Source organism: Hoplias malabaricus, chromosome 17 (assembly GCF_029633855.1).
Source record: "Hoplias malabaricus isolate fHopMal1 chromosome 17, fHopMal1.hap1, whole genome shotgun sequence".
Taxonomy (NCBI): Eukaryota; Metazoa; Chordata; class Actinopteri; order Characiformes; family Erythrinidae; genus Hoplias; species Hoplias malabaricus.
This window is the reverse complement of record NC_089816.1, coordinates 13,988,239-14,009,295: the sequence shown is the minus strand read 5'-3', so window position 1 is coordinate 14,009,295 and position 21,057 is coordinate 13,988,239. Positions and strand designations below refer to the sequence as shown.

At 38.8% G+C, this 21,057-nt stretch overlaps 2 protein-coding genes across 2 annotated transcripts; both read left to right on the top strand.

Moving 5' to 3' along the window:
- The first annotated feature begins 5,051 nt into the window (after window positions 1-5,051).
- Window positions 5,052-9,472, top strand: cav2 (caveolin 2). The gene is made up of 3 exons (XM_066649792.1): window positions 5,052-5,227; window positions 6,001-6,188; window positions 7,914-9,472. Exons 1-3 carry the CDS (start codon window positions 5,078-5,080, stop codon window positions 8,062-8,064), a joined length of 489 nt encoding a protein of 162 aa, XP_066505889.1. The 5' UTR covers window positions 5,052-5,077; the 3' UTR covers window positions 8,065-9,472.
- A 2,439-nt stretch (window positions 9,473-11,911) lies between these two features.
- On the top strand, window positions 11,912-19,652 carry cav1 (caveolin 1). Its single transcript, XM_066649049.1, has 3 exons — window positions 11,912-12,051; window positions 13,617-13,784; window positions 17,500-19,652. The coding sequence occupies exons 1-3, from the start codon at window positions 12,019-12,021 to the stop codon at window positions 17,839-17,841; spliced, it is 543 nt and encodes a 180-aa protein (XP_066505146.1). The 5' UTR covers window positions 11,912-12,018; the 3' UTR covers window positions 17,842-19,652.
- Window positions 19,653-21,057: the final 1,405 nt, after the last annotated feature.

Genomic DNA, 21,057 nt, shown 5'->3' with positions numbered 1-21,057 from the left:
ATAGACCTGATTTTGGTTAAAACTTTGTTGCTCTGTTGGAATAACGTTAATGCCAAGATTAAGCAATGATAAAGCTACTATGAAAACCCTTGAGGTCAACCACACATTACATTGTGTATACACAGCGGTAGTGAACCATTACTGCAGTTTTCCTTGCTCAGTAGCTGGCTCTCCCTTCAGCTAACACTGTTAATGGCAAATCATAATGTAGCCTATTATAGTTTTTCAGCTAGAAAACTGTGAGTGTTGGCAAACTTATTTGCCTCTTCATCTTGTGAGTAATAACATTCAAATGCTAACAGTTTCTACTGGCCCAGAATCTGTTATTTTCATTGTAAAAAATGGAAGCAGCCCTGCTAGAAAAAGCATCATAGCATAACTGGCATGTGCAGTGTTTTAGACACTCGGCTGTGAGTTGTCCATCTTATCTGAACTATGCTGGAAAATGGTTGGAGGCAGCTGTCATGTTGAAAAGATGTATTTTCCACTCAACAGGACTTGGTGACCATGTCAGAACTTTAGTATGTACTCTTCTCCAAGGCTTGTTAGGACTCTCCCCCTGTTCTCCAGAAACTCCTACCCCACTAATTCCTGTTTACTAGGCGAACGATGTTTATTTCCCGCTGCTGAGCATGCTCCCTGAACAATGTTGCCTCAGGCTTCAGGTGTGAGTGTGTGTGTGTGTGTGTGTGTGTGTGTGTGTGTGTGTGTTTCTGCAATGTCTGCAAACAGTGAAACCATCAAATGTTTAACAGCTCCAACCACAGATAGAGAGACTGGGTTCACTTTGACAGCTTTATTAAACAGTGAAGGCAACATTCCCTGCCAAGACATAAAGGGAGTGGGGCATATGGTGCAGTACATTTCAGCACATACACTCTGTGGTCAAAGATTTGGGGACACACAATTGATGCTCATCCAGTGATTATCTGAACAGCGACACACATTGGTCTACAAGGACACTAGTGAGGTCAGATATTGTGTGTGATTTGTAATTAAGATTAAATTTGGCACAACACCTCTTGTTTAAAATGGATGCCCTTCGTATTCAGCTACACTTTGAGGTCATACTTTGTTCTAAACTACATCAACAAGTCTGTCCTGATGATGCATATTTTAAGAAATGCTACAAAGGTTTTGACATTCAGTCCCTGGTAGCAACTTTAGTCTTGTTACTCCTTGAATCTTAAATTCAAAGATGTCTCAGTTGAGTGGATAATTCAGTTTCAACTAATTTTCTTCTGCCATAACTCCAACACTGTTCTAATCTCAAGTTTTCTGAAAAGTATTAAGTAATTTCTAGGTATCAAGAAAATGTTCAATGAATATTGTTTATAAACTTTATGAAACATCTGTTTGATTTTTATTGACTGTCTCTTTTGCGATAGCTTTGCCTGTATAATTGCACCCATTTAAGGTACTGTGCAAAGAATCAGAACAAAATGTCCAAGACTCACACAAACAGCCTCATCTATCTGTCATGCCGCTCAGAAAGTGAAAATGTTCAGAAACGTCAAGGCTGTTTGCATGAATGTCATATGTCACAGTGCATTCTTCATACAGATGAAGACTTTTACAGACACCAAGGTTTGTGAGGTTTCCATATTGTGTTGTGTCAGGAAGTCACAACAGCTGGAGACTTCACGGATACCGTTGTTTTCGTGTTCATCAGGCAAGAGGAAGCCTGCCACTGCATTCCACACACCCTGATCAATTCGGCAGGGAATTCACTGTGCCTTGGGAATGTCTGTTGTTGGCTGATTCATTAAACATTATCTGAATGAACACAAAAACACAAGGGTTACAGGCCATGCTACTGTACAGTCTGTCAATAGGAGAGTTTCTGTAGACATTTTCTAAGGTGCCACAGATCATGAGCTACTGGGCTTAATTCTGTGGGCCACTGAAAGTTCTTTGTATAAAAATCCATATATCTACTACATTAAATATACCTATATTTTATGGACACCTGCTCATCCAAAAATTCTTCTGAAATTAAAGGGGATGTCTACGATTGTAGGGAAATGTTGTTCTCTCTGGTTCATTTATGTTCAGAAGCTCAGTGTCTTTTAAGATGGAACCGTATGTTTGAGGGAAAAAACGACTGTGTATGTGACTTAAGTTTAATTATGTGGCATACCAGACATAGATGCATTGTTTTTTACCTGTTTACTAACACTGGGGTTTTTTAAACACATTAAAGTCTTGTTTTGAGCACACAAACAGACTGGAGAGCAGCAAATTGTCAAGAAACATTCTCAGACTTTTATAAAAAGTGTTTTATTATTATTATTACTATTATTGAATTAAAAAGGCATAGTAAATTTTGCCTTTAAGTGTTTTACAGCCTTCTGGCATACAGACATACAGACATGACAACTTTCAGTTCATGTGCAGCTACTCCAATGTGCCATTTCATTCCATTCTTTTCTGTAGCAATTTCACAAACTATGCATGCCAAGTTAAACAACATTTGGTAGCCAGTAGTCCATCAGTTATTTCTGTGAAAATAAACATCAAAATGTGAATTATGAGTGCCATTTCAGTCAGCTGACTTTGAGGGATTTGAGTCATCTGTGTTAGCTTGCTATGTTCTCTCCAAACAGTATGCTGTAAGACAGGTTTGAGTTCACAGGAAAAACACAGGTAGACTTGCAGCAGTCATCTCAGATCTTGTTTATATTGTCTATATAATTTTTCTCATTTTGAGCTCATAAGTATTAACATTATCATATGTCTTTTGTTGTTTTCAGCAAATTATGAATGCATATGTGAGAGAGAGAGAGAGAGAGAGAGAGAGAGAGAGAGAGAGAGAGAGAGAGAGAGAAAATTTAAGATGCTATCTCTTGGAAAGATACTTTTTAAATCCATGTGACATTAGGAGTCAGTTACATTCAAGCAATTTGCAGCATATGGTTAAAAGATGCTGACAAATGATTCAACTTTTACAGTTATAATAACACTTGAATCAGTAAAGAAGGTCACAGAATGTGTGAGGAGGGTCTGAAGGAGGACCTCTCTCAACTGACAAATCTCCATTGGTCACCACAGACCAGACATACTCTCTCTCGAAAACTCATGAGAGTTTATGAACCTACAGAGATATGGGGTAGATAGATTAGATAGAGAATGAAATAATTTGTGGACAAATATCATTTAAGCACATTTATATTATCTTCATTTAGCATGAAACCAGCAATGATATTAACTTATTAGTGTACACAAAAAAAATTCAACATGTAACACTCTGGAGAAGGGTTATTTTATCTTGGTTCCACTGGAAATCTCAACACGCTTGGAGGAGGAGACCGAAGCGCTCAGGCTATTATGTTAGCTAACAGATGCTCATGTTGGTTAGCATCATTCTGAGTGGTAAAGGAAGAGGGAGGGTCACCTTACCCACAGAGAGAGCGCGAGGTCAGTCGCACTCTATTGACATTTCTATTGATCATAGCTCGCAAACACAGATAGTGAATGCATACAAACAGACGAGTAGGTCCTGCATCACAGTACTCAGCACTGATGCTTTGCTCAGCTTCAAAACCAGCCGAGAGTTTATCCAGGGGATTAGGTACTGCATTGTTTGTGTCACTGGGGGTAAAATGCTTCTCTCTGTGTATTGCTTTGCTGTCATGATCTACAAAGGCCTCGCGCTATTTTCCCTTCTAACTATTTTCAACACAATGAGCTTACTGTTTGCACCTCCATCAGTTTGAATGCACTTCTGTCTCTTAGACAGGGTTCAGTAGTGACACATATAGAAATGGTTTAAAATATAATATATTTATTAAATATAATAATTAAAAGCATCCAAATTACCAAACCTACCAAAAGCTCCAATAAAAACCCTATAATGTCTTTCCTTCTAGTCATTTTTTTTCACATAAATTCTCAATGCTCAGAAACACTCACACAAAACTGATGACAACCCTGACATAGATAAAGAGAGAAAAGATATTTGCATTTATGAGAGGCAGAGAAAGGTCCTACACTGTGGTCATGGCAACCCTGACAGCAGGTGAGACATTGTTAAAGGATGATGACACTCATGTTGTTAATTATAGTTTCTATTATTATAACACTGTACTTAATAAGTTACTAACTTAACATTTCAAGTTAAGAGTAGGCTAGGGGATTTCTCACAGACACTGCAAACAGATTTTTTTCTTTTACAGTAAGGCTTTATCTGCAGTGAATAGCACTTTTTGTTTGATATCCAAAAACACACATGTGCAATGCTTTTAGTGGTTTTCTGTGTAATGATAATGAACAGACAAATGGACGGATGGATGGATGCTTGTATGGAGTGATGGATAAATAAATAGATGGATAGAGCGATGAATAAACGATCCATTATGAAATAACCACAGTCCTGATAATATTTACTTTTAATAATTTCATAAAGTCACAGTGGCATGACAGGTAGTGTTACTTCCACAAGCTCCAGAATCTTTGGGAGCTGGTTTGGAGCTTTGCCCTGGGTCACCACCACCTGTGTGGTGTGGTTTGTCTGATTTCTGCATGAGGTTCATCCACATGTTCTGGTCTCCTTCCACGTTTCAAAAACATTGAAAAATGACTAACGCGTGAGTGACTGGATGGGTGTGTGAATCATAAGATGATACATTTCAGGGTAGCTTTAATACAATATTTTTGCCTTAATAATACCAGTGTATAATGTAAACGCTTTAAAGAGCACTTTTTTCAGTTTTTCACTTTTTTCATGCTCTACACCGGTAGAAGACCTTACACAAACAAGAGGGCAGTACTATAATACTGCTTTTATTAGATGAATAACAGGTATAAAACCTTATTAGAATGATAGTTTTCAGATGTTGAGTTTTATTTCGGGAGGAATTACTATTTATTTGTCAGTCATTACTTTACTGTAAAATGTAAAATCTATCAACCTAGCTGTTTGTTTGTACAGTAGCAAGTTGAGAAACAGCCCGCTTTTTGTCTGAGGCTGTGAAGGGGGTGTGTGCGTTGCTATGGGCGGGGCGTAGCCAGGGGCGTGGAGCTTCATTCCGCGTGCACGGTGTGGAGGTTTGTGAAGGTTCTGCTTTGGAAAGTGAAAATGGGTCTCGAAAAAGAAAAAGCGGAGACCAGTGTCATCATGGACGAGGATTTATTCAATAAGTCGATTGAACCGATCCTCACGAAAAAAGAGAAGATTTATTCAACAGACCTGGACCGGGACCCTAATAATATAAACGCTCATTTAAAGGTAAAGCATTAAAAGACCCTCAACTCAATGTTGTAGGTTTGAGTATTCAAATGTCGTTTTACATGTAACCACTGTTGAAATGTGACATGTTAGTAACGCCATTATTTTAGTTTGATGTCTCTCAGATATTGTTTCGCTTTAATTTGTGTTCTGAAGGTCCTGTTTATTCACTGAAGGTTTAAATGTTGCATGTGTTACATTTGTGGATTTGCCTGTTTTAAACTACACTCAAGTTCAGTGGGTTTAGTGTTAATGTGTGATATTTATTATCTCTATCATACGAATCTCTCTAAAGTGTCTATCCTGGTTTTTGTTCACCACCCGTAATTCGACAGGTCCCGCCTCCTTCGCTACGATTGGCTAGAAGTTCACACTCCATTGTATTTCTCAGGAGTCGGCAGCTCTGTAACTTTTGTACAAGCCAATTGCAGCTTAGAGGGCGGGGTTTATCGTAGTACAGGTGGGATTTTATTGTTTATATATGTAGAACAGGTGTAAAACTAGACGATTATAATATTAATAGATCTTTTAGTGACAATAGACAAAACATTTGTGTTTTATTAGAAGTATACTTATTTATCATTAAAACATTATTCTTACTAATATTAATATATTTTATTTTAAATAATAATCCTTAATCTTTAATAATAATTTTTACAGGATAATATTGAAATGTGTTATTATATTCATAGTGGAATCTTTCCAGGAGCTGGAAAACATTATATGACTGGCTTTTGTGGTGTTTATTTTTTTGTTTTTTTTGTTTTTGACAGGTTGAATTTGAAGACATCATTGCAGAGCCCACGTCTACTCACAGCTTCGACACAGTATGGATATGGAGCCATGCTGTTTTTGAGCTACTCAAATTTATATTCTATCGACTCCTCACCACGCTTCTCGCCATCCCACTGGCATTTGTGGCTGGAATTGTCTTTGGCCTCCTCAGCTGTGTGCATATTTGGTACGAAAAGTCTTCTTGTTGGGTAAAGGCTTTTGGCTTTGGAGAATATTTTCCAAAGACCCATTTTAAGCATATTTGCTTTGGCTGGTACCCACCTAGATAAGGGCTGGACATTGGGAAATAGGAAAAAACAAAGAAAAAAACATAGTAATAGAGGAAAGGCATGTGGGAAACAAAATAATGTCAGATGTATTACGTCACGTTTGCTATAAATAGCAGAAACTAAATTACTTAATTATTTAACTAATGTTCCCATCATGCGCCAACATTTAAAATGTTCCAATGCCTGTGGATATATGCATGTACCAGTTAACATACCAATGTAAAGGTATATTTAAAAGTTGGCTTGTTGCACAGAACGTGTCCAATAGTAAATGCCTTTGAGCAGCATGCTGGAATGTAAGGAAAAAAGCCTCACGTATCTCCTGCCATATTACTAGCATTCTAGTTGGGTTCCTAACTTTAACCTTCTTCACATTTACACTTATGTTAGAACCAGTTAGACACAGGTTGTAGTTTAGCAGTGTTTTTGCAATTGAGCATACCTTACTGTGATTGTTCAGAACTGGGAGAAACCAATAACAACACTGTTTCCATAAGCTTAGAAGCATGTAGTCTTTGAAAAAGATCCAGATAAGATCAGAAGTTTGTCAGTGTTTCCGCAGTTCAAAAAGCAAATGAGGGAATAGCACTAAAATAATAGATTGCTAGACAAAGCTGTTAGACTAGTATTAATCCATGTAGGCTGTAAACACATTGAGAGAACTGTATCCATCTATAATTCTAGCAATCAAATTGTATACATATATATATATATATATTTAAAGATTTAAAACCCCTTTTTTGAGTTCTCTATTTACACAACCCCGTGACACCTTTACTGTCACTTGTCACACAATGTGTTGGCGGCAAAAATGTCAGACTCTAGTTTCTAGCGGAAACACCAGTGGTGAATGCTTAACACTGTAAGCCCAAGATATTTACTAAACACCATTACAATTACCTTCATAAACTGGGTCAGACAGCTGAGAACAGCTCCAGAGATTAACTTGATTATATAGCTCATATGCACTGATGCATTCTTGAAAGATGTGACCAATATTGTAACAGTTCAGGTTATCAGCAGGGGTAGGTTTTATTCCTCAACATGGCAGAAAACCACCTTCAGTGGCAGGAAAAGGATATTTGACTGGCATGCAAAACAACCAACCACAGACAATTACTATACAAACTGTGAAGAGTCAACTGATAGTAAAAACAGTACTATAAAATCCTTCAGGAAAGTCAGACGGATAAAAAGTGGTGCAAGGAACCATTCATGGGAAGTGTGTTTGGATGATCCGCTTAACTTATGAGTGTACTACACAGGCATTTCGGTCAAAAAGCTGACAAATTCTGGTAACCTCAGACGAGTTCCAAATCACACAAATACTTTCTGATGCATCCACTGACCGTTCCTAATCTAAAACTGTTCACGTAGAATCAAATTTTGCTGGATACTGGATCCATAGGAGGCTAGATAACCGACTACATGTTAACAATTGGTGGTTAGAATATTCTGACATGACAGATATACAACTTTAATGTATTTATGATGATCATAGTGCACAGTGTACATTGGACAGTGTATACTTGAGTAGGCAAACTGTCTGACACTGATTAATTTCTTTAAAGTACTATATTGTGTGATGGGTGTGTTATGTCGTTTTCCTGTGTTGTGTGCAGGGTGGTGATGCCACTGGTGCATAGCTGCATGATGGTACTACCCTCCCTTCAAGTGGTCTGGGCCAGTCTGATGGACATATTTGTGAGCCCTTTCTTCCACAGCATTAGCAAGTGCCTGTCCTCCATCAATGTCAAGACCGTGCAAAACTAAAACAAGGGAGGAATATTCTGGCATTCTTCACACCATGTTAACCAGACAATGATTCCAGTGTATTTAGAAAAAGGAACAACAATCAACTGAACCAAAGCACATTTGAAAAAAGTCAATTGACAGTTGCTTCATGCATATTTTCTGTTATGGCCCCATATGCTACAGATGAAAAAGGCTGAAAATGTTGGAATATTCCTTAAAGCTTATCACTTTGGGACCAGTACTTGTAGCTGGACACATTAATTAAAACATACTTTCTCCTAGAAGTGCTTGACCCCAGACATTATCGATTGCACCAGATTCCTCTTGATGCAGAGTAGAATTAGCTGTCAGCTGAATCGAGTGCATTTGTTTGCTCTGCGACAAAGGTTTTATGATTGCTGTTCAAAGAAACCATGCATCTTCACTCTTTAAGCAGTGCTAAAAGCCCTATTGTAATTTTTAGGATTTTTATTTCTAATTTTTATTTTTCTTTGTCACATTTAACAATAGATGGACCAATAAAAATGACATGGGATAAAGCCTCAACATTAACTTGCCTTAACATTTAAGAACATGTTGGCCTTCTCCTGAAAATTTACCATTTTGGAAATGCAGGGGCTTTTTTGGGACCGCTACAATATGCAGTGACCCTGTGTTGGATTGACTGCATGTTGTGCAAAGAGCATAAAGAAGGGTAAAATATTCACTTTGTTAATCCCATTGTTTTGCAGCCTATATTTGTGAGTTGTATAATATCAATAGACAAACACACTTTCTTAATACAATGTATATTTAATATGTTCCTGAAATGAAACCTTTGTATTGTATTTTATATGAAACCTTCCATTCAAATGTACTGACTGAGACCAATTTGTCTGTTCATAACAGTGTATTGTAGTGCACTGATGTTAAGATTCAGCTTATTGCATTGTTTTGCAGGCTTTAAGAAATCATGCTACTGCATACTGTGTGCATAATGTACACAAACAATGAGCAAAACCAGGAGCAGAGCTTAAAACTGGTTCAGGCTATGTCCTGTTGGATAGTAATACTTTTGTATTTTTCTTTCTAAATTAATATTTATGCTTAATTAGAAACACAAATATTTACAGAAATTCACCTTTATGATATATTCTCAGATGTGTTTCATTAAGGTTATTTTGATACTTTAAAGACTAATATATTCCTGCACAGTGCTGCAATATAAATGCCTTGCAAAGCTGCATTTGAAGTGGTGCCTGCTCTTTTTTTAAGTTGCCTCTCAGAGAAAATGGAAGGCTTGTTTGTGCAATGGAACATGAGGCGTTCAGGTGTTCTTTTTTCTCCTCCCCTCTGAATGATGTAATGTAGCAAAAATCTTGAGCATAACCGAGCTCATTAAAGAACACCTAGGAGATCAGGGCCAAAAGCCTCACACTTCACCAAATAAAGGATCTTTTTTGAAGTGATACTCTTGTTTTTTCTTGCTTTTTCTTTGCTCTCTCTCTCTCACTTGTCTGTGACTGATGGGAAATAGGGAACAAATTAAGGGCAAACATAAATCAGACCAGTTTTAAGTTTGCTGTAGGCACCATTCCTCTGTTGAAGTATGGGACACTGTAAGATCTATAGCTGTTAGCCTGCAGGGAATTAGCAGTATGAGAACAGAGATATGCATAAAGTGAAATGTTCCATATAGACGCTCCAGAACCTGCCCAAGGCTCAATGCTAACTGGTGTAAATAGAATATTATACGACAGACTAATGTATTCATATTCCCTCCAGTGAGTCTGTTGATGATGATGAATTACTGCTGCTTTCTCAATTTGTTTCTTCACATCAGAGTGAGACACTTTGGAAATTTGTATTCAGTTTGTAGTTGATGAAGCGACAGTAACTATACAGTAAGTGTTACTATCCAGAAAAGGGTATGCATAGTGTGGGTAAGCTCAAAACACTTTCATTGTCAACACAGAATGAAGAGTTAATTTGAGTCTACGTTACAATCTGCATAGTTAAGCAGTGCTCGTGTACACTGTGTAAATTTATCAAAGATGATTTTACTATCTTTCTCTTTTTGACTCTAGCAGTAATGAATAAAGTGCACACACACACACACACACACTCCAAACAAAAGCCCAGTCTTTTTGCATGCCTTTGCATACACGCCCAGCTAAGTCTTACAAATCATGTCAGTCTCTCTTTGAGGTGTGCCTCAAAGAAATGAAAGAAGATTCACAACAAAATGAAAGTCTATAAAATATTTTAGACTAATTTAATCTTTCAGAGACAGTGAATAGGATCAAATGTTTGATCTGTACATGTTGCTTAAGAACTACCTCTTACAGGGTTATTACATGAAATAGTTATAAATATACTGCTTGGTGCCTGAGATACTGCTGTGTTTAGTGGTACAGTGGTACATGCAGAAGTTGTTTTGTCCAGATTTACCCCTGCCTGACTATTACCAAGCCTGAAGAAAATAAAAACTCAGAAGACATGTGTAGGTTTATTGGCTGATTGGAATGGAAAACTGAGTGGGTAGTTTCTCAATGAGCCATCCCATATCAAAATAATTTAGAGAAATGTTAACCTCTCAGGGACTGGATTATGGGGAATTCTTATGTTTTTTTTTCACATTTCTATTCAGACTGTTAACACTCAGCATAGAGAAACTTTAATTAAAAACAAAATGTAATAAATTAGCAGTCAAGACTTTGAAGTGTTTAGCATGAACACTGCAGGAAGATAGCCCTCTTTAGGAGAATACCCTGAAATAATAACCAAAATAATGAAAAAAAGCAAAATGGCTTCACTTTAGCCATCAAGGACTAAAGCAAAAAGTGAGGTTTTGAACTGAGGGGCTCCTTCAGCAGCTAGAGACCAATTACATCCCTAGTTGGGGAAAATATCACGTCAGTATCTCCACCACTAGCTTTCCGAGTGGCAGGCTAATGGCTAGAGTTTCAATCATCACAGAGAACACTTGTCCACACCAGGGGACTGAGAGAGATGAACAGTTTTAAGGTTGTAAGAAATGTGAGCTCAGTGGATATGAGCCAGAGAGACTTAGCAGTTTTACAGTCTGTGTAATGGAGTTCTGCTACAGTGAGAGAGATTCTGGAGGGTTCTGTTAATGTCAGTGTTACTGAGACAATCTGGACTAAAGTGGGGAGGGCCCAACAATAAGAGCTTATCTACAGCAATTCCAGTGAGTCTAGGTAAGAAACCCCATCTTAAGCAAGAATTCATGCTGAAAGCTAATATTTTATTCTTAAATATTATATAAATATTCTGGGGAAAAAAGAACAATGTAATACATATTAGAAATATTTTCTCTGTCTCTGTTATAGTGCCATTTTTCTTTCCATTGAGTCTTAATCTGATTGCCAAATATTTTAGCAAAATATTGTTTATAATACATACTTACATGCAATACTGTGAAGGACTGAGAAAACACTATTATTTTGCAAAATGAAAACTTTGTTGATATTCATAGGCCAGTAAAAATATGTTAAAATTGGTAAACAGGCAGCCTTTCTTTGTCAATATTGATTATTACCAAAACAAACAACAGTAGGTTCTGGATTTCGTTCGATGACAAAAGAAATGAATGTAAAATTTATACATGAAATACGCTTAAATTGTATAAGTAATGGATTTACATTGAAACAATGCATGCGAAATGTCGCATATAAAAAACAAATCGCTGTGTATTTCTTTCCAAATTGGGAAATGGCAGCTGTACTATGACAACTCTTTCATGACTCAGCTGTCTTCTCTTTTCCACAACTAATCAGTGAACTCCAGAATGACCTCGACTCACGTATAATATTCGTGGGACAGGTACCGCTGGGTTTACCTCATGGCGCTCCTGTCAGTGAGTGTGTGAGTGTGTATCTGAGGACTTACAGTCCCCACGCCTCCCACAGAGCTTCCTCTGCAAAGTCATTGTAGTGCTTCGACGTACACACAGTCTGCGCTTCAGACAGCATGACCGGAGGACTAAAGGACGAGGAAACCGAGGTGAGTACAGACCACCATCACCTCCTTACTATCGGCCACAATAATACAACTCCAGTTACTTTTCTTAATAAACCATGTCGTTTATTCTTTGGCGCTCTTGCTCTTTTCCCAGGATTACTAGAGCCAGACTGGACTAATAGTTTTATTTCCTTGAAATACTCCCTTTTACTCGACTAGGATATGGAATTGTGTGTCTTTGCCCACTGTTGAGGTATTTTCCCCCTCTCGTTCTCTGTCGTTCTCCTGTCATTGTGTTCAGGTGAAATACTAGCGTTTATCTCTCCTCTCTTATCGAAATACACCACCTCCCAAGAATAGCCCTGTAGGGTGGAATGTGTTGTGTTTGCCCCCTCACCAACACTGGCACCATCCTCTGCTCTTTAAGCCAGTTTTCGCATGTTTTATCTTTTTTGGAATTCCTCGTGAACATTTCTCTGGCTCGGTCTCAAATGGCGACGTCTTCCCTGTGTAGTGCACTATGCAGGTAACGAAACTGCAAATCCTATTCCCAAAATAAGGTACTATATGTATATCATAAAAGCAATTTGACATTTCAACATATGGAGCAAAACTCATTATCTAACATTTAAGGCACAATTCGGGATGGTTAATCACTGCTTCTTTACTTTTATTGCGCACTATTTAGAGAGTTGGGAGCCAATTGATATTAAGCCCCTTTCTCCGTGTCTCAGGAGTAAACTGAGCCTATCTGTGTTTTCAGGTGTAGTGAAGTCGCAGCACTCTTCATACTGAAGTATATCCAGCTACAGGTCGTTTATTCATTCACCGTATACCGCAAAGGTTAACCAAAATTTAAAAGTTCCACTAGTGATACCGACGGTACAGGGATAAGTGAGGAGTCGCTCCTTTCGACTGTCGACTCTATGACTCGGTTCTTTTAGGTGAACGTTGGTGGCGCTGAAGTTATTTCAAATCTTTAGGTCACTGAATTCACAAAATGGAAAGTTAATCTATTTTCTTACAATATAACTACAGTCAGATATAGTAAATATTATTAGGTATTGTTCAACACTCGCTATTTTATGGTTTAAGCATATTAACATTAGGCGACTGCATTGTTTATGGTGTTGAGACGTACATTGGCGATACCTACAGTAAACGGGCACAAGCAATTAAAAGTCATAAATAATTTATAAACAGACAAAAAAAAACAAAAAAACAATACAGACCAAGGTGGTTGAGTGAATGCTACTGAACAAAGAGTCGACTCTCAAGGGATTAACTTTGACAATTCATATAACTTTCAGAAAAAAGCCGTAATCCCGACATTTAGTGAAGAGGTTAATACTCTGCATAGTTGTATGAATGCAAATTTGGGATTTGTATAAAATTACAGATGTTTAGCATTCTGATAGTTTTGGGTAGAGAGTGTGTTTCGTGAGGACCCCTTGTGGTGGGACTTTGCCTAGGTTTACAGAGGGGTGTGGTGCTCCCCTTCTATCCATTTAAAACCATCCCATGCCAGGGCAATGTGCTGAGTCTCTCCCCGCACTTCTCACTCATTGTGGAAACTTTTTCCCTATTTGGTGCTGATTTTCCCGCAGGACTACATTCACTCACCGTTCATCAGGAAACAGGGGAACATTTACAAACCAAACAACAAGAGCATGGACAACGACAGTATCAACGAGAAGACCATGCAGGACATCCACACTAAGGAGATTGACCTGGTCAACAGGGATCCCAAACACTTGAATGATCATGTAGTTAAGGTGAGTCTTTACTTTTCTCTTTTTTTGGGGGGAAGAGTCTCATTCACAATGTTTAATATCTGTTTTTATAACAGAAAGAGATTTTAACAGGAAATGTGCTTTTTATTGTGATGAAAGTGGTGTGTGTTATAAAAATGCAGTAACAATTCGTTTACACATGAAGCCTACTCTCAGCCACATTTAATCAAAATGAAAAGTTTTTCAGTTATAAAAGCATGTGCTTAAGCCCGCTTTATTATGCAGCCACATTTTATGACATCATTACATCATAGCAATACTTACATTATGGTTATTAATTGTATCAGCTACCAATGAACATCTAAAACTAAGTTCCCCTTTCTTCAGAGAGGAAAAAATGACCAAAAGCCATGTGTAACACCATCCAGGTCACAGGATTCTATCATTTGTATTACATCTCAAAGTTGAATATACAGCTATTACATGCAGTACAAAGCAAACCCTCTCTTCTGAAGTGAGGAGTCCATATTTAGACGTTTAAGAGGCTCAAACTATGGACATCATTAAGGAAATAAACAGAAAGCCTTATGCCTCACCAGTCATGTCCCACAGAGCTGTAGCTGTGGTGTGAAATGATTTTGAGCTGAGCTATGGGTCTATGAAAGTAGCGGTCATTGCTGAAGCCCATTCTGTCCCTCCTTGTGACCCGTTGTCCCCCGCAGCACAAGCCCTGTCCTGCATGTATTTCTCAGTGCTTCTGTAGCCCCCCTGTACTGTGATGAGTTGTCAGAACACAGAATGCAGGCAATAACTTCAGCTCCACATTGGAACAGAGGAAATATTTAGAGCTTCCTGTTTTTGTGCAAAGTTTTCGGTCCCAACATTCTTGAAAGAATTTTTCCAGGGTGTGGAGGTATTTTGAGAACTCAGTCCAGCTCAGTTTTTCTGTAAATATGTTACAAATATCCATTATATCCATTGTTAAAATAGTGTCCCTTTTCTGCAATGAGCCTTTGAGCTGTGTCATTCCTGTCTGTCAACCAATCAATCAATCAATCAATCAATCAATACTTGTCTGTTGCTAGGGTGTGGCCAGCTGTTTTTCAGCCATGACCTGTGACCTGTTGATACCAGATAAAAGCATTCACTAGATCAGGGATTCCCCCTCGTGCTCCCCCTCTTTGTCTTTCGCATGATTCTGAGTCATTCTCTCCAAAGATATCCTTCTTAGAACAGAACGGTTCTTGTGATTTATCCAGTAATTGAATTCACAAGGCTCACTAGGCACCGCAAGCCTCCCCCCCACCCCACTCCTCACTGGATTGGAGTAAATGGAGGCAGAGCCATGCCTGTATTATTTTGTGGTCTTGCGTATGGGAAGAGAGCAGGGAATTCCCATCTACATTTCCACCATCATATTACACACACACACACACACACACACATATGTACACGCATAGGGTGTTCCACTGGGCAGGCATCTGGCTTTTATTCCTATGGTGGTTGAGCTGGATCCGCCATCCACATCAGAGCTCCACCACTGCTCAAAGCCATGAGCAGATTTACTCTTGGAATAGAACATTTTCCTCTCGTAAAAGAGCATTCTTTTAATAGCATGCAACAGCAGGATTCCTCCAGAGACTGCAGCAAATATGGAGTGTACGAACTGGCCCACATGAGGCCAGCATCAAGCTCTGCATTATTTCATACTGACCAAGGCACACAGAGAAACGCTGTAATGGATTGTTTGCTATATTTAGTGCCTTACTTCTTCCCTGCAATTTAAAGAAACATAATTTCTAAAACATTCCTGTAGTCAGATTTCATACTGAAAAATGAGGTTTGGTTCAGGTGGTACCTCAGAGACAGGGAATCCTAGGGTGCACAATCGCTTTCAGGGTGTGGAGCACAGCCCCCTGTCTCCTCATTATTCACATCTCTCAGCAGATGTGATAGGCTTGTATAGTTTGTGATCACCTCTGACACACTTAATTGTTCAGAAGCAGTTTGAAAAGAAGTGGTGGGATGGACACAGGTTACTCAGAGGAAAACATGCTTGGCCATACTCACCCAAGGCTGGTGGCACTGTGTGTGATCAAGCGGGTGTTAGTGAAAGGCTGCAAATGGAGAAATACAAATTTGGCAGAATTTGTGCCAGGATGAATGCAAATTTTCAACTTGACATACAAATCAACATATGCCCAAGGGTCAATTTGTCTTATATTTGACTAATCTGAAAGATTTTTTAGAACAGATTTAGTATGAAAATATGATTTACAAATCAGGCAGACAAGTTTAGTATTAATAGTAGTATTACTGGTGGTCGTAGTAGCAGCAGTAGTAGTAGTGTTAAAAGCAGTAGTAGTAAGTATATCAGTAGTAGTAGTAGTGTGATATATTCTGTTATTGTGGAGATATGAATCACATTTGGATAATTTGCTGCCTGTAATTTATATAATTATAATAACTACAGTAATATAACTATCAAGTTACATTTCATTTTGTCTGAATAATGAAAAGAAAAACAGTTCCAGGGTATTTTAATTAAAGTACTTAGAAGGACCTGAACACTATTTGAGCCTAATTTGAATATGCAAGAGTCTTTAAGACTGGCTTTATCCAAGTCTAGAAAGTATTATATTTTTAACACTTACCTTAAGAGTTACCCTTTATCCTTATGTGAGTTTAATATGTTCAGGAGAGGTTTTTCTTTTTAACAAGGATTTCTAAGAAGGACTGCTAAGGGTATTAAATGATATGTGAGTGCTATCTAAGGCCAGAACTCCCACTCTAAACAGACACAGAATGGAACTATTGAGTAAATAGTAATTTAATCATGTGTCTCCCAAGACTGAAGGACACTGCACATTTGCGTCTTTTTTTCCATCTAATGTGTGCTGCCACAGTTGCAGAGTGTTCTGCTGTGTGTCAAAGCAGGTGCACAGAAATATGGGCAGCTGGTGAGGTGCACTCCCTGGACTCAGCACACAGCTGGCCTGAGTTATAAAGTATGCAGAGATGTCCTCTAAATGTTAGTTCTCAGTGTCAGGCACATGTTGAACTTTGGTGTGATTTATGAAGTGATGATTGTCAGAGATTAGTGCCCTGTGTGAGAGATGTTATAATCACGTAAGACTTTCATATTAAGGAGCTGTCTCTGAGGAATGTGGGATGGTATAGTAGAAAGATCCTAATACCGGGGTGCGGAATTGATAGAGTGGTATTACTTTTCCAAACCAACAAGTTCTGCTTTGCTTTGCACACTGGCAAGTTGAACATTTGCTGGCAGGATGTGTGGCTCTATTAGATATGTTTCAATGTAGTTAGGGGATTTATTTTGTTTGTCCTATATTTATTGCTTGATATTACTTGATATATTTGTTTATGGGTATCATAAGCATGATAATTCAAGTTCAAATACCTAAAAGAGCCATATTAAGGACTATTGTAAATTACCCTGTGTATACAACCACAACAACACAAAACAGATGAATTTTATATTAAAATGCAACGTTTTTAAATATCATCAGATGTTCAATCATTCTGTTATGTTACTTGGCATCCACAGCCCACTGATAAACTACATCAAACAACAGGCAGACAAATAGTTGATTTACGTAATAAATTGATAATCGTGATGTACTCTGCACTGTAGTTTGGGGCCTAAAGTGGCCAGGTGGTTAGGTTTTTGTTGATGTTGTTTTTGATGCTTCAAATTTAACAGGTGATCTTCACCCATGTCTTGTTTTCTCCTCAGGTGGACTTTGAGGATGTGATCGCTGAGCCTGCAGGCACCTACAGCTTCGATGGCGTGTGGAAGGCCAGCTTCACCACCTTCACAGTCACTAAGTACTGGTGCTATCGGCTGCTGACAGCACTGGTGGGTATCCCCCTGGCGTTGGTGTGGGGCATTTTCTTCGCCATCCTCTCCTTCCTGCACATATGGGCCGTGGTGCCATGTGTGAAGAGCTACTTTATTGAGATCCACTGCGTAAGCCAGGTCTACTCCATCTGTGTGCACACATTCTTGGACCCGCTCTTCGAGGCCATGGGCAAGTGCTTCAGCAGCATTCGCGTAACCACCACCAAAGTGGTGTAGGAGTGGAGAAAGTGAAGGAAGAAAAGGGGGCGGGGTTTGGGGTGGGGGCAAGACGGAAGACCTGGAATGAGAGGAATAAAGAGATACAGGAAAAAAAAGAAACATGACCTTCATGCTGAAAAGGTTCACAAGAGGAGAGTAGAGACAGGGTGGGCAGGTTTAACTAAGTCTCTAAGTGGTGCCTCATAGTCGCCCGGCTCTGTCTCTCTCTGTGCAAATTTTTTGTTTCCCTCCAGTTTGGGGTTGTCCACCAAGTGCAAAGGATCTTGAAAATTTTATTAGGGATAATTGTGTTATACTTGGGTTCTTTTTTCTGTAGTTTTATGGCAGTTATCACTAAAGGAGCACCGTACCAGCCTGTCTTGTGTTTTATTCGGCATGCCAGGGCAAGGCTGTGAATCTTTCTTTTTGTGTTTATTGTCCTTCTTTGTTCATTCATGCTTTCATGCATTTATTCAACCAATAGTTCCGTATTAGAATCTAAACTGTGTTCAGTGTTTTTATGCTTCTCACTAATGTGCATTACCCTGTTTGTTTCACTAAAATTTAGAGAACGGTTTTTATAATGTTTCTTTTTTTTGTGATAAACTGATAAAGTGGGCGTGTTCCTGCTGATTTTCGAGACTGCCCATGACACTGCATGCTGCCTTTGTTGTATCGCGGTCCAAACACAAGGCAAAAGGGCTGACCTCAGTGAACCTGGCCAAGACTTTGTCAACTCAGCATAAGCCAACAAAAGAGACTGTACCTGGCTTTGGGTCACACGCTACTCTTTAACCAGTCAACGTGAAAACAGCTTTTTTTTTTTTTGGGGGGGGGGCAGAAACATTGATAAATACACCCACAAGCTGCCGCTTGGACCTCGTTACTACGCTTGACCACACTTTAGATAAAGACCAACTGAGGCCTTTCAGCATCAGTGAAGACTAAGCGCTATAGCCTTAGCAAGACACCAGCTTTTCTCTACGCTCTCTGAAGATGAAGTACTTTTTATTTGTCTTTTCATTCGTTAACTTTTTATAAAGCAGCTGAGGTGCATTTTGACATCATTTGTTTGTGTATTTGTCTGTGTGAAAAGCTGATTTAAGTGCCTGAAAATATATGATTATAAATATAGAATTTTACTGCTTCCTTATTTGTTCACTGTCGGACTCACACTGGCAAAGACTGGCAACAAACTGAAGTCTCGAGCCCCGGAGACTGCTGCTAAAATGGGGCGCCTTTATTTTATACTATCATCAAGCTCACTTCAACTCAGACATCTTTCTGTCTACCTGCTGTCTGTGAGGATGGTAAAAACATATGTGCTTGAATGAGTCTCTTGCCTCAGAGGGGCTGCATTGTTTTTTGTTTTTTATTTTACATAAAAATCAGAATTCTCCTTCTCTGCTTTTACTGTACACATCACGCTGCACATTAAAAACATGAAAAGAAATGCTGTTTCTTTAATTGTCTGTTCTTTTACTGCCTGTATTGTCATGTATTTCAGAGTTAATAAAATATCAGCGTTCTGACGATAAGTTTGGCTGGTCAAGCTACATCATACGGCCAAAAATCTGTGGACATCTGCTCTTCTAAAATAATATTTCATCTGAAATAAAGAATATTAAAATGTATTTTTTCCCTTTAACTGCAGGAACTGTTTCTACTTTTATAGAAAAGCTTTAGATTAGCTGTTGGTACATATCTGAGATATTGATTCAGCCACGACATTAGTGAGGTCAGGTACTGATGTGGGATGATTAGTTCACGATCACAAATGCTACTGCAAATAAAAAGTTGTGTGTTCACAACTGAACCTCTGTGTTCAATGTGTGTAATTTAAATTAGCTGCATTCCCTCATTAGAAGGGGTGTCTTTGAATTTTTGGATGTATTATATTATTGGTTAATGTAACTGTTACCTGCCTGCTGGTGCATGGTGATGTAAACAACAACTAGCTATGAAAGCTGTCCAAAAAACACTATATGACATCATATAATAAATCATGCTTAACGTGTGTTTGAGAGTGACTGGGTGAGTGTTTGATGTCCTGTAACACACTGGCAGCCTGTCCAGGGTGTGTTCTTGCCTTGCCAATGATTCCAGGTAAGCTCTGGATTCACTGGGACCCTGATCATGAAGAAGCAGTTACAGAAGGTTTATGAATAAATGAACGAATGCTTAATAAGATCAAGGACATGAACTATAACAAGGGATAAAATATCTCTTTGGAATATAGGTTAACTTTGCAATGTAAAATGGAGATATTTTCAAAATTGTAAAGGGTATCAACTACTCAGGTCATTTCACATCCACTCACTGCTCAGTTTTCAGTCTCATTGTTCTCTTTTGAAGGGAATAACATATACTGCACTTTATATTTTTATATGATTTATATTTGTATTTCAGTACTATAAACCAGGTTACCTCTTCCTAAACTGTAATTTAGCTTTTCATAGTGTAAGGCCTCAGTGGGATGGTGTTTTCTCTCAGGCGCTTGTGTTATGTTAGTCCTTTGTGCTATGCCAGCTCACATGGCTACATAAACATCAGTCCAACAGTGTTTAAAGTGTGGGCACTTTGATAGAAATAAACAGCTAAGCTCAGGCTGTATTAAAAGTCACTTATTAGCTCTCTGTTTATTCATTCTCTAAATTCCAAATGTGAGCTTTTTCATGGACAGCAGAGTACCTTATCTTTCGTGCTAGCAAGAACTAAAGCCAACACACATTCAAACATTAAATGTGAGGGTTTCATTAATAGGGCACGGTGGTGCAGCAGGTAGTGTTGCCGTCACACAGTTCCAGGGACCTGGAGGTTGTGGGTTTGATTCCCGCTCTGGGTGACAGTCTGTGAGGAGTTTGTGTGTTCTCCCTGTGTCTGCGTGGGTTTCCTCCGGGTGACTGTCTGTGAGGAGTGTGGTGTGTTCTCCCTGTGTCTGCGTGGGTTTCCTCAGTGTGCTCCGGTTGCCTCCCACAGTCCAAAAACACACGTTGATTGGCGACTCAAAAGTGACCGTAGGTGTGTGTGTTCCCCTGTGAAGGACTGGCGCCCCCTCCAGGGTGTGTTCCCGCCTTGCGCCCAATGATTCCAGGTAGGCTCTGGACACACCGCGACCCTGAACTGGATAAGGGTTACAAATGATGGTTTTATTAATAATTTTAAAGACTGAGTGGTGTCCTGTGATGCACTGTTAAGGACCCACCAAACAATATAAAGCAATTACATAGAATG

Excerpts from the sequence above, each read along its gene's own strand:
- cav1 (XM_066649049.1), top strand. The coding sequence starts at position 12,019 with ATGACCGGAGGACTAAAGGACGAGGAAACCGAG. Across the intron at positions 12,052-13,616 it reads TAAAGGACGAGGAAACCGAG|GACTACATTCACTCACCGTT; the intron begins GTGAGTACAGAC and ends ATTTTCCCGCAG. Across the intron at positions 13,785-17,499 it reads TGAATGATCATGTAGTTAAG|GTGGACTTTGAGGATGTGAT; the intron begins GTGAGTCTTTAC and ends TTTTCTCCTCAG.
- cav2 (XM_066649792.1), top strand. The coding sequence starts at position 5,078 with ATGGGTCTCGAAAAAGAAAAAGCGGAGACCAGTGTCATCATGGACGAG. Across the intron at positions 5,228-6,000 it reads ATATAAACGCTCATTTAAAG|GTTGAATTTGAAGACATCAT; the intron begins GTAAAGCATTAA and ends TGTTTTTGACAG. Across the intron at positions 6,189-7,913 it reads CTCAGCTGTGTGCATATTTG|GGTGGTGATGCCACTGGTGC; the intron begins GTACGAAAAGTC and ends TGTTGTGTGCAG.